The 12,752-nt window shown below is 40.1% G+C and overlaps 1 protein-coding gene across 1 annotated transcript; it reads right to left on the reverse strand.

The window, feature by feature from the left end:
- Positions 1 to 3,810: 3,810 nt before the first annotated feature.
- On the reverse strand, positions 3,811 to 6,453 carry LOC127149571 (uncharacterized). Its single transcript, XM_051085356.1, has 2 exons — positions 4,770 to 6,453; positions 3,811 to 4,688 (listed from the first exon to the last, which is right to left on the reverse strand). Exons 1-2 carry the CDS (start codon positions 6,451 to 6,453, stop codon positions 3,811 to 3,813), a joined length of 2,562 nt encoding a protein of 853 aa, XP_050941313.1.
- Between the last annotated feature and the right edge of the window lie 6,299 nt (positions 6,454 to 12,752).

Genomic DNA, 12,752 nt, shown 5'->3' on the forward strand with positions numbered 1-12,752 from the left:
CTATCATGACGCCCTGGTGCTTCTTCGACGCCTAGGGTTTGTTCGTGATAGACGATGCAACTCTATCATGACGCCCTACTGATTCTTCGACGCTTGGGGTTTGTTCATGGTAGACGATGCAACTCTATCATGACGCCCTGCTGTTTTCTTGACGCCTAGGGTTTGTTCGTGATAGACGATGCAACTCTATCATGACGCCCTATTGATTTGTCGACTTTGTTTTCATATACTCTTTGTTCCAAGACAATGTCATCGACACTAACTTGCTTGTGATGATTTTCTTTTACAGACGATGGTTTACTTCACGGAACGATTCTTGTATGGAGTTCGACATCTCGTAATACTTTCTGACAGAAATCAACCCAGAGAAGATGGACTTAGTCTCATTGTGGAGAAGCCGTGGGCTGGCGCTTTTGCAGATCATTGGCCACGCTTAGACAACAACTCAGTTCTTCCTAGGTTATCCGTGGAGGTACCCTTGTCCGAGGGAAAAAGCGCATGGGTCTTGCAATCTTCTATCCACAATGAGGCTCCTAATTCTGGTAGAGCTCTCACTCTTGGACAACGTTTAATTGAAGGCCAAACACGTTGGGGTACTGTGACCAAGGTCCCTGGAGAGTTTTGCTTTACTGACTGTTATTGGGAGTGGTTGGAGCTTGTAGTTGGTCGAAATACACGACTTCTTTACAGTACTCGTTTATATGGCGCCGTAACAGCTTCTTTATACACTTATGATCGCAACAGTGATGTTGTTCGAGCATTTTGTGAAGCATGGTGTCCTTCGACTAATACTCTTCATACTATGGCAGGCGAGTTATCCATTTCTTTGTGGGACTTATGGTCCTTTGTGGGTCTTCCCATTAAGGGAGATTTCTACGAGGAAAGGATCCCTTCTTTTAAAGAATTGACCTCCACATCGCGGGATAAGACGAAGTGTCTTCCGACGACCTGTCAATATCTTTTCCAGGCGTATTACTCAATAGTTTGTACGCAGAGGAATGATCGCTCGGCCTCTTCTAAGAATGACTCCCAAGTAACTATTGGCTCTTGGATTTCATTCTGGTATCTTGGATCTAAGAGCTATGATAAGCCAACAACGCGAAAGCAAAAGAAGGCGTCGCGCTCCAAATCCACTTAAAACCCTGATGGTTCGAAGATCCAAGCTCGTGAGTGGTCTTCTAGGGAGAGCATGTTATTCGCAGAACTTGGGATCAGAGATGATTTGAAGGATGAAACGTATTTAGCTGCCTTCTTATCTTGCTGGTTGTGCCTTTTTGTATTTCCTCAGAAAGGATCGTTTCTTCGTCCTGGAGTGTTTAGGGTTGTAAGCCTAATGGCCGCTGGCACTATTTATAGTCTTGCAGTTCCAGTTTTGGCGAACATATACCATGGGCTAGGTTTGATAACCAAAGCCTCCAATCCGATAGGACGCATGGACTTTCACTTTCCCATGCATTACGTCCATGGCTGGTTAGCTCATTATTTTGGCACACATTATCCACTTCCCACGGAAGTTCGAGGGCCCAAGATGACTAACTTTTCAGGCGAAGGCGAGTCTATTTATTTTGGCGAATATGAGGCACGCGAATTGATCCATAATGGTGCGAGAATTCAGTGGCACGCTAGCCTCCAGAACAGAAGTAAACATGAACGCATGGTTGATACCCATGATTCATCGTTTCTGCAAACGTAATATTTCGTAAGCATGCGTTCTTGCTACTTGTCCTCTCGTTGCAAAAATACCTGGATCATAACATCATACAGTCCATATCGATTTGGACGACAGTTTGGTTTTACCAGGACCTTCCTAATGATATAGGGGGTATGCCACCTGCGATCACGCTGGATAATATATTATATCACTGGAGAATATGTACGAGGCGTAACACTTTATCCGAGCTATACTTGCCCACCCGTTCATTAGAGCCTTGCAAGCATGTGACTCAGCGATTTACAGACTGGTGGACTACGAAGCACGGGACCTATTTTGAGGATAACAGACACCATTTGGTGAGTAGTGTCATTCCTCCCCCTTCACAGCCTAGACTACCGAAGAACCGAGGGAGCAACCTAGGTGGTAAAGAAATTCGATTGGTTGAGGCGATGGCTCCTAATCTTGAGGAGGAGGTAAAGGAGCATAAAGATGAGAGTGATAGCAGCAAAAGTGATCGTCATTGGAAGAGACCTTTGAAGAAAGCGAAGGTATCAGGTGATCATCCCGACGGAAGGGGTTTAAGTGCTTTGGAAGTTCCTGATGTTCCACCACTGGTTTGCACGTTTTCCCTTCTAACGTTTTTTTTTTCGTTTTGTTCATCTTCCTAAGTGACTTATTAATTGTTTACTTTTGAAGTCACCATTAAACGATCATCTTGAAGGACTTATAGAGCCAGACAGTGATGAATCTTTGACGGGACCTCACGCAGTTGATTCAGCATTTGAGGAAGTTGGTACCTCGAGAACTCCCGTCAATAAACCGACTGAACAATCCTTACGCCCATCTGCTCTTCTCGAGGAGATTCGTCGAGGCAAGATGACAGTGGGGGGAAAAGACCTTGAGAGCCCTTCATCCAAAGAAGGTGCCTGTCCTAAAGCATCTTTACAAAAAGTTAGCTCAGCACATGCTCCCCTTACGTTTTCTGAATTACCATTAGGCGTTTCTAATAAACAGACTATGAGAAACCCTGAACCTTCTCAGTGGGTTGGTGAAAAGGTGGTTTCAAATTTCTTTCAGAAAACAGCCTTATGTATGTGGGAGGATATCCAAGATAAGATCATGCGAACTCCTTTTGAATATATCCCTAGACTTAGGCCAGAAATAGCGACGGTTCTCTCCGGGATTGAGAAGATTCATGCGGATGGCTTGACTTCTCTTGAAGAGTATCTAAATAGTTACCTTAAGAGGGTAGACAATTTTAACGATGTGCAATCTTCATATTCTGCACAGTTGTCGTCGACGGACAAAGCTCGTCAATTAAATGAGAAGACATCTGCCATCAAGGAAACTTTGACTTTGGTGAAACAATTACGAGGAGATGCCAAAGTTATTCAGGAAAGAACCGTAGAGTTATCTTTAGAAAGGAAGGAACTGGAGAAGAGACTTCAGAGCATAAATGCTGAATCTGAACAGCTGTCGATCTTATCTTGTGAAAAAGCGAAGGCCATAGACCAACAAGAACTAGAAGTTGCCAAGCTCCAGGATGAAGTCAATACCCTTGAAAGCACCCCTGCTATTACTGAGGAAGCGATTGAGGCACTAGCTACTGTTTGCCAGAGCATGGAAGCTGCACGAGAAGAATTCAAGAACTTCAAGTGGAGGCTTTGATTTATGCCCCCTTTGCCCCCTTTTTCTTTTGCTGCAAACCTTGTATATATGTGTATATATATATACACACACATTTACATTTGTTTTGCCATGTTTTCATATGAGCAGACAATGAAACATGACTCTTTTTTTTTTAATGCATGTGACTGAACTTAAAGTGAACTTTAAGCTGCCTACGTACCCTTTTTATACTATAGGGATCAAGTCATGACGTAGTTCAAAATGTATTTATTTACTTATTATTATAATTTTTTTTTGTTTACATAACTGGATTAAGCATAAAACTTCTTGAGAAATCTGCCGTTGATTGGGCCAATTCGTAATCCGTCTTGATCAATGATTTTGTATGCTCCATTCGTGAAAACTTCTTTGACAATGTAGGGTCCGTCCCATTTAGGTGTGAACTTATTTCCCGTATGCCTTGTCGTGATAATAGGTCTTCTTACTGCGAGCACTAAGTCACCAACTTGAAATGATCGGGGCCTTACCTATTTGTCAAAGGCTTTTGACATTCGTGCTTGATAACATTCGAGTGCTTGTTGAGCTTCCAGTCTCTTTTCGTCAAGTGCTTCCAACTCTTCAAGGCGTAATCTAGCATTGTCTTCAGTAGTTAGCCCTTCTTGAATAGCCATTCTTAAGGAAGGAATTTCTCTTTCTAGTGGGAGTACTGCTTCAACGCCATAAACTAAGGAATAAGGTGTAACACCCGTAGGAGTACGATGGGTAGTTCTGTAGGCCCACAATGCTTCCCCAATCTTTTCTTGCCAATCTCTTTTTGTCTTAGAGACCACCTTTTTAAGCAGACTGCACAAAGTTTTGTTGAATGCTTCTGCCAATCCATTTGCTGCAGCATTGTACATAGAAGACTTGTACTGTTTGAAGTTAAATTTTTCGCATAGCTTGTCCATCAAAGTGTTAGCGAATTGTCTTCCATTATCAGTTACGATGCGATGAGGAATACCATATCTGTAAATGATGTGTGTCTGAACGAAATTTACAATGTTTTCCTTCTTTGCTTCTCTTAATGGCACGGCTTCAGCCCATTTAGAAAAATAATCAGTTCCTGCAAGGATGTAAGAATGACCAGCCGTTGATTTAGGCGTGATAGGTCCAACCAGGTCGAGTCCCCAAGCTTCAAAAGGCCATGAAGCTATTGTCGGATGGAGCGGCTCTGGTGGCTGATGTATAAAATTTGCATGGAATTGACAAGCCTCACAATACTTCGCAAAATGCATCGAATCGTGGATCATGGTAGGCCAATAGTAACCCATTCTTTTCAACTGATATTGGAGCTTTGGACCAGACTGGTGGGCACCACAAATACCTGAATGAGCTTCCTCTAAGGCCTTTGTCGATTCCTCTTTTCCTAGGCATCACAGTAGAAGTCCCTCATATGAGCGTCTGTAAAGTGTGTCTTTGTAATAAATAAATCGCGCAGCTCTTCTACGTATTTCAGCTCTATGTCGAGGATCGGTGGGAAGTTTTCCATGCTCCAAATAGTCTATAATGGGTTGGCGCCAATCTTCTTCATCAATTGCATGTACAGATATCACATCAGCTTCTTCGTATTGACTTTCAATTGACGACACAATCCATTTTTGGCAAAGGGAAATGTTTATTGGTATATCTTCCGAGACTGTTAAAGCAGTGGCTAGATTTGCAAGTGCATCAGCTTTCTTGTTTTCTGATCTCGGTATATGCTCCAATATTATGCTGTCGAATCTGTCCATCAATCTTCTAGCATAACTAAAGTAAGGCTTCAAGTCTTGATGCTTTACCTCATACTGATAAGAGAGCTGATTTATGATTAACTTCGAATCGCCGAATATTTCTATGCACTTTATCCCAAATTCTGAAGCCATTTGGAGGCCGATAATGAAGGCTTGGTACTCGGCAACATTATTTGAACACAATTCACCGAGTGTGAAGCTATATGGCAACATATGTTTCTCAGGAGAAATGAAGACAATGCCGACACCAGCTCCACTTCTTCGTGCCGCACCATCAAAGAACATGATCCAAGGCTCCATGCTTTCAATAAACAATACTTCCTCATCAGGTAAGTCGTCACATAACTTCCAATTTGATGGAACTGGATGATCAACCAGGAAATCTGCTAATGCTTGGCCCTTTACTGCTTTTTGGGGGATATATACAATGTCGTATTGTTGGAGTATAATAGCCCACTTCGCGAGGCGTCCCGAGATGACTGGCCTTGATAATATATATTTGACAGGATCAGCTTTTGCCACCAAGTGTATAGTGAAGGCTTGCATATAATGTCTCAGTTTATCTATTGCAAAGAAGAGGGCGAGACACATTTTTTCAATTGGAGAATAATTTAATTCAGCTCCTGTCAGAGTTCTACTTAGATAGTAGAGTGCACATTCCTTACCCTTATCATTTTCTTGTGCAAGTAATGCCCCGAGCGAAGTCTCTTGAGCCGCAATATACAATATTAATGGTTTTCCAGTTGCAGGCGCACTTAAGACCGGAGGGTTGAGCAGATACTTCTTTATGCTATCAAATGCATTTTGGCATGACTGGTCCCAATCAAAGACTGCATCCTTCCTCATTAGTCTCTGGAATGGTTGACATCGACCTGCAAGATTAGATATAAACCTTCTAATGTAAGCCAAGCGACCTTGCAATCGTCTCAATTCGTGCAGGTTCTTCGGACTTGGCATCTTCTGGATAGCATCAATTTTTGAGTGATCAACTTCGATGCCGCGATGTCTCACTATAAATCCCAAAAACTTCCCTGAAGTTACACCAAATGCACACTTGAGAGGGTTCATTCTTAGTTGATATTTTCTGAGGCGATCAAGTACCAGCTTTAGGTCTTTCAAGTGATCGCATTTCTTCTTGGACTTGACTACGAGATCGTCAACATAACATTCAATGTGTTTATGCAGCATATCATCAAAGATCCTTTGCATAGCGCGCTGGTATGTAGCACCTGCATTTTTCAATCCGAAAGGCATTACCTTATAACAGTATATACCTTTTGGAGTTCGGAATGCTGTTTTCTCCTCGTCCTCTAGAGCCATTCTAATCTGATTATATCCTGACGACCCATCCATGAAAGATAAAGCTTCATGCCCTGCAGTTGCATCTATCATGATTTCCATGATAGGCAGAGGAAATCATGATAGATGCCCTGCAGTTGCATCTATCAAGAGCTTATTTACCTCTTCCTCGATTTGAGAAATGAGTTCTGGTCGAAATCGTCGTTGGGCTTGCTTGACTGGCCGATGCTCTGGTTTGATTGCTAAGCGATGAACGGCCACCTTTGGATCTAGCCCAGGCATTTCCTTGTATGACCATGCAAAGACATCTTTATATGCTTTGAGTAAGTTTACATACTCATTTTCATCATTGTCAGAAAGTTGGGTGCTTATGAAGGTCGGACGAGGTTCTTCTTTCGTACCAAGATTGACTTCTTTTAACTCGTCAATCGTTGATTGACCCCCATCCTCAAGTGATAACGGAGCTGCTTCGGCATCCTCTTCAAATATATCATGATCAGATGTCTCTTCTACTGTAACATGGTAACAACCTGTCACATCTACTTCATCTTCTGGTTCATTATCTTCAGGTCGAGTAAAAACAACATCATGTCGCTTTACTTTCAACGAACCCTCTGTATTTACTGAGACGAACATCTTTCTTTTCATTCTTGATGGAAATGCACTACGAATTTCCTCGTCTCCTGTCACTAGGCTAGATTTGTTTGAGACGGACATGGAGGCTTTCTTTTGGTCTCTTGTTACTGATACGCTTAACCTTTTGAAGGCAGATTTTCTTGTGGTTGGAGTTGGGCTGATAGATCGTACTTTCTTTGCACTTGTGTTTAGCCTTTGAAAGGCAGAAAGTCGAGTGGAGCTGCAGGTTGAAACTTGATTACTGTCTTTCGCTATCGATGTACTCACCCTCTGGAAGACTGAAGGACGTATAGCAGAAAAAGCAATGCGATCGAAAACTGAACTTCTTTGACTTCTATCTTTTTTGCCCTCTTCAGAATCTTTGCTTTCTTCAACCGTAATGTGGCATGTATTAGCAACTTTTGCTTTTCCTTTACCAGTTATTCGGACTTGTTCAGAAGACTGATATCCAATTCCAGCTCTGGAATTAGGTATAGAATATCCTTATTTCTGAAGCTTCTTTTAAGTAGGGGAAAGCTCAGGCCTTTCATCAAGTATTTTCACGCTTTTAAGCTCAGTACGAGTTGTAAAGTCATAACCCGCCTTTGCCATCAACTTATATGCCTTTGGGTCGAATCCCTCCACTGTTCGTCTTTCTGGAAGGTATGCTTCTAAGTCCTTTTTCTCAATTTTGTTTGCTTCTCCTTTCTCTATCTTGGTAAGCGGCGCGGTGAAATTTTCCTTTAATATCTCGGTATTTTTGACCGTCAGGTTTTTCGAACATTCTGTAAATGGTGATTCTCCCTTCTTACGTCGGGACAAAAAAATATAACGTAAAACAGGGGGATTTGAGACTTCCTTTTGTAAGGTTGCTATCTTTTCAGCCTCTGGCGCCCTTAACTTAGTTTCGGTCGTCGATTCACCATTTTGTTGACTATTAAGTGCATTCCCTTTATTTGATTTCTTGCTTGTGATCATTTCTTGCTCGTTCATAAAAGTGCCTTTAGTCACTGGAACTTCAGTTGATATGATTTCACTCACGTCTTCACTTTTTGTATAAAATTTTGCATCAGCGAAGTGAGACTCAGCCTTTGTAAATGGCCTAGAGTCAGCATCAACCTTTTTAATTCCCTGTTTATAAAATTTAAAGCATTGATGAAGTGTGGAGGTTACTATTCCATTTTCATGTATCCATGGACGTCCCAATAACATTTTATAAGTGGTCTTGGAATCGATCACATGGAATATTGTGCTTGCCTGCAAATCCCCTATGACGATTTCCAAACGAACAGTGCCTATTGCCCGTTGTGCTCCTTGATTAAAGCCTTGAATCACCAGTTTACTATTTGATAACTCTTCCACTGAGATACCTAATTGATTCATTGTTGACTTTGGTAGAATGTTGACGGCGGAACCGTTATCTATGAGAATTTGATTACGCTTTTGCTCCCGAATGTATCCTGACACATATAAAAGTCTATTATGAAGCTTTGACCCAAGTAGCAAATCTTCATCACTGAATGATATCGACATACAAGAGGAATCATACGTCATCGCTGGTGATGTAACAATAGTCGAGACATCATCATTTTTTAATATCTCGATGATTGTATCCTTAACTTCTCGCGATAGTGTCAACAAATCATTTATGCCTAAAGGAAGTAAATCCTCTGGCTTGGGTGTCTCCTCCATCGCATTTGATGGAAAAGCGTCCTCCTCCGTCGTACTGGTAGTATGACACGAGACTATTTCCATTGGAAAGTTTTTAGGGAAGAAGTCCTTTAGAATTATCAGTCGTCGTGGTCGAGAAAGCCCCTCACTTTCTTCAATAATCGGTAGAAACTTTCTCGGGTTCTTTCTTGTGTTTCTTCTCTTGGACTTACCCTTGCTCCTGTACGTTCAGTACGCGCCAGATTCTTTTTGGGAAAAACTTTGCTTGCGCTTCTTTCGATGCGTTACCAGCGTCCATCCTTCCTCAACATTATCCACTTGTTTTTCTTCTTCCTTGGGGCTATCAGTCCGGAAGTCATTATTTTGTAAATCCTCCGGTGAAGAATATATAACAACAGGCTCCAACGATCCAAATTGGATTAGACTCCCTATAGCAGACAATCTACTATCTGACTGTATGATTACTGCGGCGTGATTTGTTTGTGCCACATCATCAAGTTCTAGCTCGATCTTTTTGTCTAGAGCTAACTTTAGAATCAACTCCTTCAACACAAAACATTTTTCAACGGGATGGCTGATGACCCGATGATATTTGCAGTAATTGGGATCGTTTACTCTCCCCATTTCTGCAGGTCGTTTACATTCGAGGAGTTGAATGAGTTGTTTTTCCAGTAGTTGGTCTAACATGTCAGGTAAATCAGAGTCTGGAAAAGGATAAACTTTTTCTTGCCTTTCTTTTAATGTTGGACGTCTTTTTTCGCCTTCGTCTTGGCGTTTTTTCATTTTCTTTTCCTTTGAGACAAGCTTCAAAGGGGTCGTACTGACGACCATAGCCTCCTTGGTAGCACCCTTCAATGCCTTCTGGGTGCTCTTCACTTCTTTCTTTTCTTTTCTAACTTCTAGGACTAAAAGATCATTGTTTCCTCTATTAGCAATACTTAGCTCCATATCATGAGCTCTGGTTGCTAACTGTTCAAAGGTACGGGGTTTTATTCCCTGCAAGATGTACAGGAGTCCCCAATGCATTCCTTGAGTGCACATTTCAACAGCTGATAGTTCGGTTAATCTATCTTTGCAGTCGAGGCTTAATGCTCTCTAGCGATTAATATAGTCAATGACTGGCTCACCTTTTCGCTGCTTGGTTGCAGTTAACTCTATCATGCTAACAATGCGTCGGGTACTGTAGAAACGGTTGAGAAAGTCTCTTTCAAGCTGCTCCCAACTATCAATGGATTCAGGCTCCAAGTCGGTGTACCAGTCGAAGGCGTTTCCTTTGAGGGTTCGAACAAACTGCTTGACTAACAAATCTCCTCGTGTGCCAGCAGTTTCACAAGTTTCGATGAAATGAGCAACATGTTGTTTTGGATTGCCCTTTTCCATCGAACTGCATGTTGAAACTTGGGTGGCAGGTATCCATGTGGCATTCTCATATTGTCAATCCTTTTTGTATATGGCTTAGAATATAAAGAGAATGTTTGAGCAGGTCCACCATATTGAGTTTTGATGGAGTTTGCAATCATCTCTTGCAGCTGTTGGACAGACAATGATGCGATCGAGGTGGAATTTTGTGGTTGACTTTCTTGCATGATCGCTTTCCCTTTGTTAGCATTTTTTATAGTGTGTGTGTGACTTGATTCAGCAGCGTCACGACTTTCAATGTGATTCTTCAACAATGCGATCTCAAAATCCCTTTCTTCAACCACCTTCATGAGCATATTAACCTTTTTTTCGAGCTCTGCCATTCTGTCTTCGCTTGTATCCACATCAGTTACCATAATTGACATTATATTTGGCTGTGGGACCTCCTCGTTTGAGCGCTCAGACAACGAGTTGTGTTCGTCAATCGCAGGATTCTCTTTGATTACAATTCCACCTTTTGGTGGCTTAGAGATTTGCTCCCAAATATTCTTTGCAACGTCAAAAGGAGGCATATCTTCAGATGACTGAATCTCCCTTGAGCGGCTACGAGTGTTTGGCCGTTTGCCGATGTCACTGAGAGCTTTGGAAGTGTTGCCTTGAGATGTCATGATTTTCTTTGGATGTTCTTCGAAAAGAGAAAGAGATGAAAGGTAGAGAATGTCCCACCGGGCGTGCCAAATTGTTCACACGAGAGTTCAGGAGAAATTTAATTCGTGGAATCGAACTTTGTATTGATTTATGTATTGCGGATACAATGTCTAATATTTACTCCTTTGATTCTTTCTCTTGGATAAAAAAAGTAAAATTTAAAACTTCGTGGTCTTCGATCTTCAAGAAGTTGTAACTACAAGTCAATTCAAGCTTCAATCTTCTGGAATTCAAGGAAAGTTTGATCTTCCAAGTCTTCGATCTTTCAGAAGGTTGATTTTGAGGTTGATGATAACTTGCGCGTCTTGAGAGTCTTCAGAAGTTTTTGTCTTCAATTCTTCAGAGCTTCGATTCTTCTCTTCAATCAAAGGTCCCCTCAAATGAATGGTAGATGTCTCTATTTATAGAGAAATTTTATGGGCTTTAAGTGGGCTTGGGCCTGTTTGTTTGTTAGGCTTGGGCCTATTTGTCTGTTGGACTTAGGCTTAGCCCATTTGCTTATTGGGCTTGGGCTTGAGCCCACCTGACACTCTGGGCTTGGGCCCATTTGCTTGTTGGGTTCGTGTCCGGGCCCAATTGTTTGACGGGCTTGGTCCATTATTTCTTACCCTAATTTATATTTAGGGCTTAATTAGATCAGGTACAAGAAAGCTTAATTATCCAAACCCAATCAAATTATGATTATCACAATATTTATTGTGATGACGTGGCAGAATTTAATTGGCCAAAATTTATTGCTCAACACCTTTGTAATCTGTTTGGTGTGTGATCCAAAAATTATTTTGAAAAACCTAATTTAGTGAAAAACAAAAAATAAAATTATCTTTTTAACTATATTAAAAAACACGTTGGTTCCAATTTAAGATTCAAAATTCAAATGTGTGTTTGGTTGTAAATTTGAAAATACAATAGCATAGCTCCTGTTCACAATTTCTAAAAACAAGATATAAAAGTAAAAGACGATAATTTATTGATTTTGAAAATGAGTTATTTTGAATGTTGTTTTTGAAAATCATTTTAAAAAACGAGTATACCAAACACTTTTTATTTAACTTTTTTTTATATTTTTTGCTTTTAGAAACATAAAAATTGAAATGATTCATGAACCAAACCGGCTTCACTATTCTGCATTTTCAAATTAACAAACAAACAAAAATTTTAATTATTGGATCCAAACTTTGTTAGAAAAAAAACTATTGTTTAAAATTTAAATTTTTTGAAATGAAATGAAAGTAGTAAAATAAGTTATTTTGATAGTCAAAATAAGTTATTTTGATAGTCAAAATAAGTCTAATTTTCAAAATTTATTATCAACTTCGAGATTAGAGGGATATCCCCTATCCCGATGTTTTCACTTTTTATTAAATAATTTTTTTAAAAATTTTATTTCATATATGTATTTATTTTCACCCTATTGGAAAAGTAGTCTTGGATTGACTAAACTATTGGACCCCATTCTCGGGCTTCATTTTAAAGTTTTGGGCTTTTCCATAGTTTGGCCTTTCAAAAGCCCCAACCTCAACAAAATCATGGAGGTGAAACTTAGTCTTTCTCCTCATCATTTGCCAACTCTACTTCTTAGTTGGATTGCAGGACTTAGGTTTATAACACCACAAGCTTAGAATTTAGAATTTACATCGGATACAACACCTTCTAACTTTGGTAAATATATGAATCTGGTTTGTCTTGAACTAACACATGCTCAAGTTTCTAGAGATTGAGCCACCGAAAATGTGCGTCTTGTTTGGTAAGCCATCAACTATTTTAAATATTTCTTAACCATACTTTCATATTCTCAAAATTTTCTTTATTCAAATGCGATCACTTTTGATGTTTTGCTTCTAAGCTTGGGTGTTACAAGGTCTATTATAATTTTAGCTTTAATATTTTAAATGCATTCATTCATTTTAGTCTAATTTTTTTGAATACCTAATCTTATTCTCCAAATCTTTACATAAATCTGCAAATTAGTTCTCATGGTTAGTTTATTAAGTTTTAACAAACTTTCCTAAAATAATAATAATTTTCTTTCGAGAAAAGATACAATA

This window comes from Cucumis melo, chromosome 5, assembly GCF_025177605.1.
Source record: "Cucumis melo cultivar AY chromosome 5, USDA_Cmelo_AY_1.0, whole genome shotgun sequence".
Classification (NCBI taxonomy): Eukaryota; Viridiplantae; Streptophyta; class Magnoliopsida; order Cucurbitales; family Cucurbitaceae; genus Cucumis; species Cucumis melo.

What these genes read in the sequence shown, in the direction of transcription:
- LOC127149571 (XM_051085356.1), bottom strand. Translation starts at nt 6,453, where the DNA reads ATGGAAATCATGATAGATGCAACTGCAGGGCATGAAGCTTTATCTTTC. An exon ending in TCGACATAGAGCTGAAATAC is followed by an intron (nt 4,689 to 4,769) that starts GTAGAAGAGCTG and finishes TGTGATGCCTAG; the next exon opens with GAAAAGAGGAATCGACAAAG.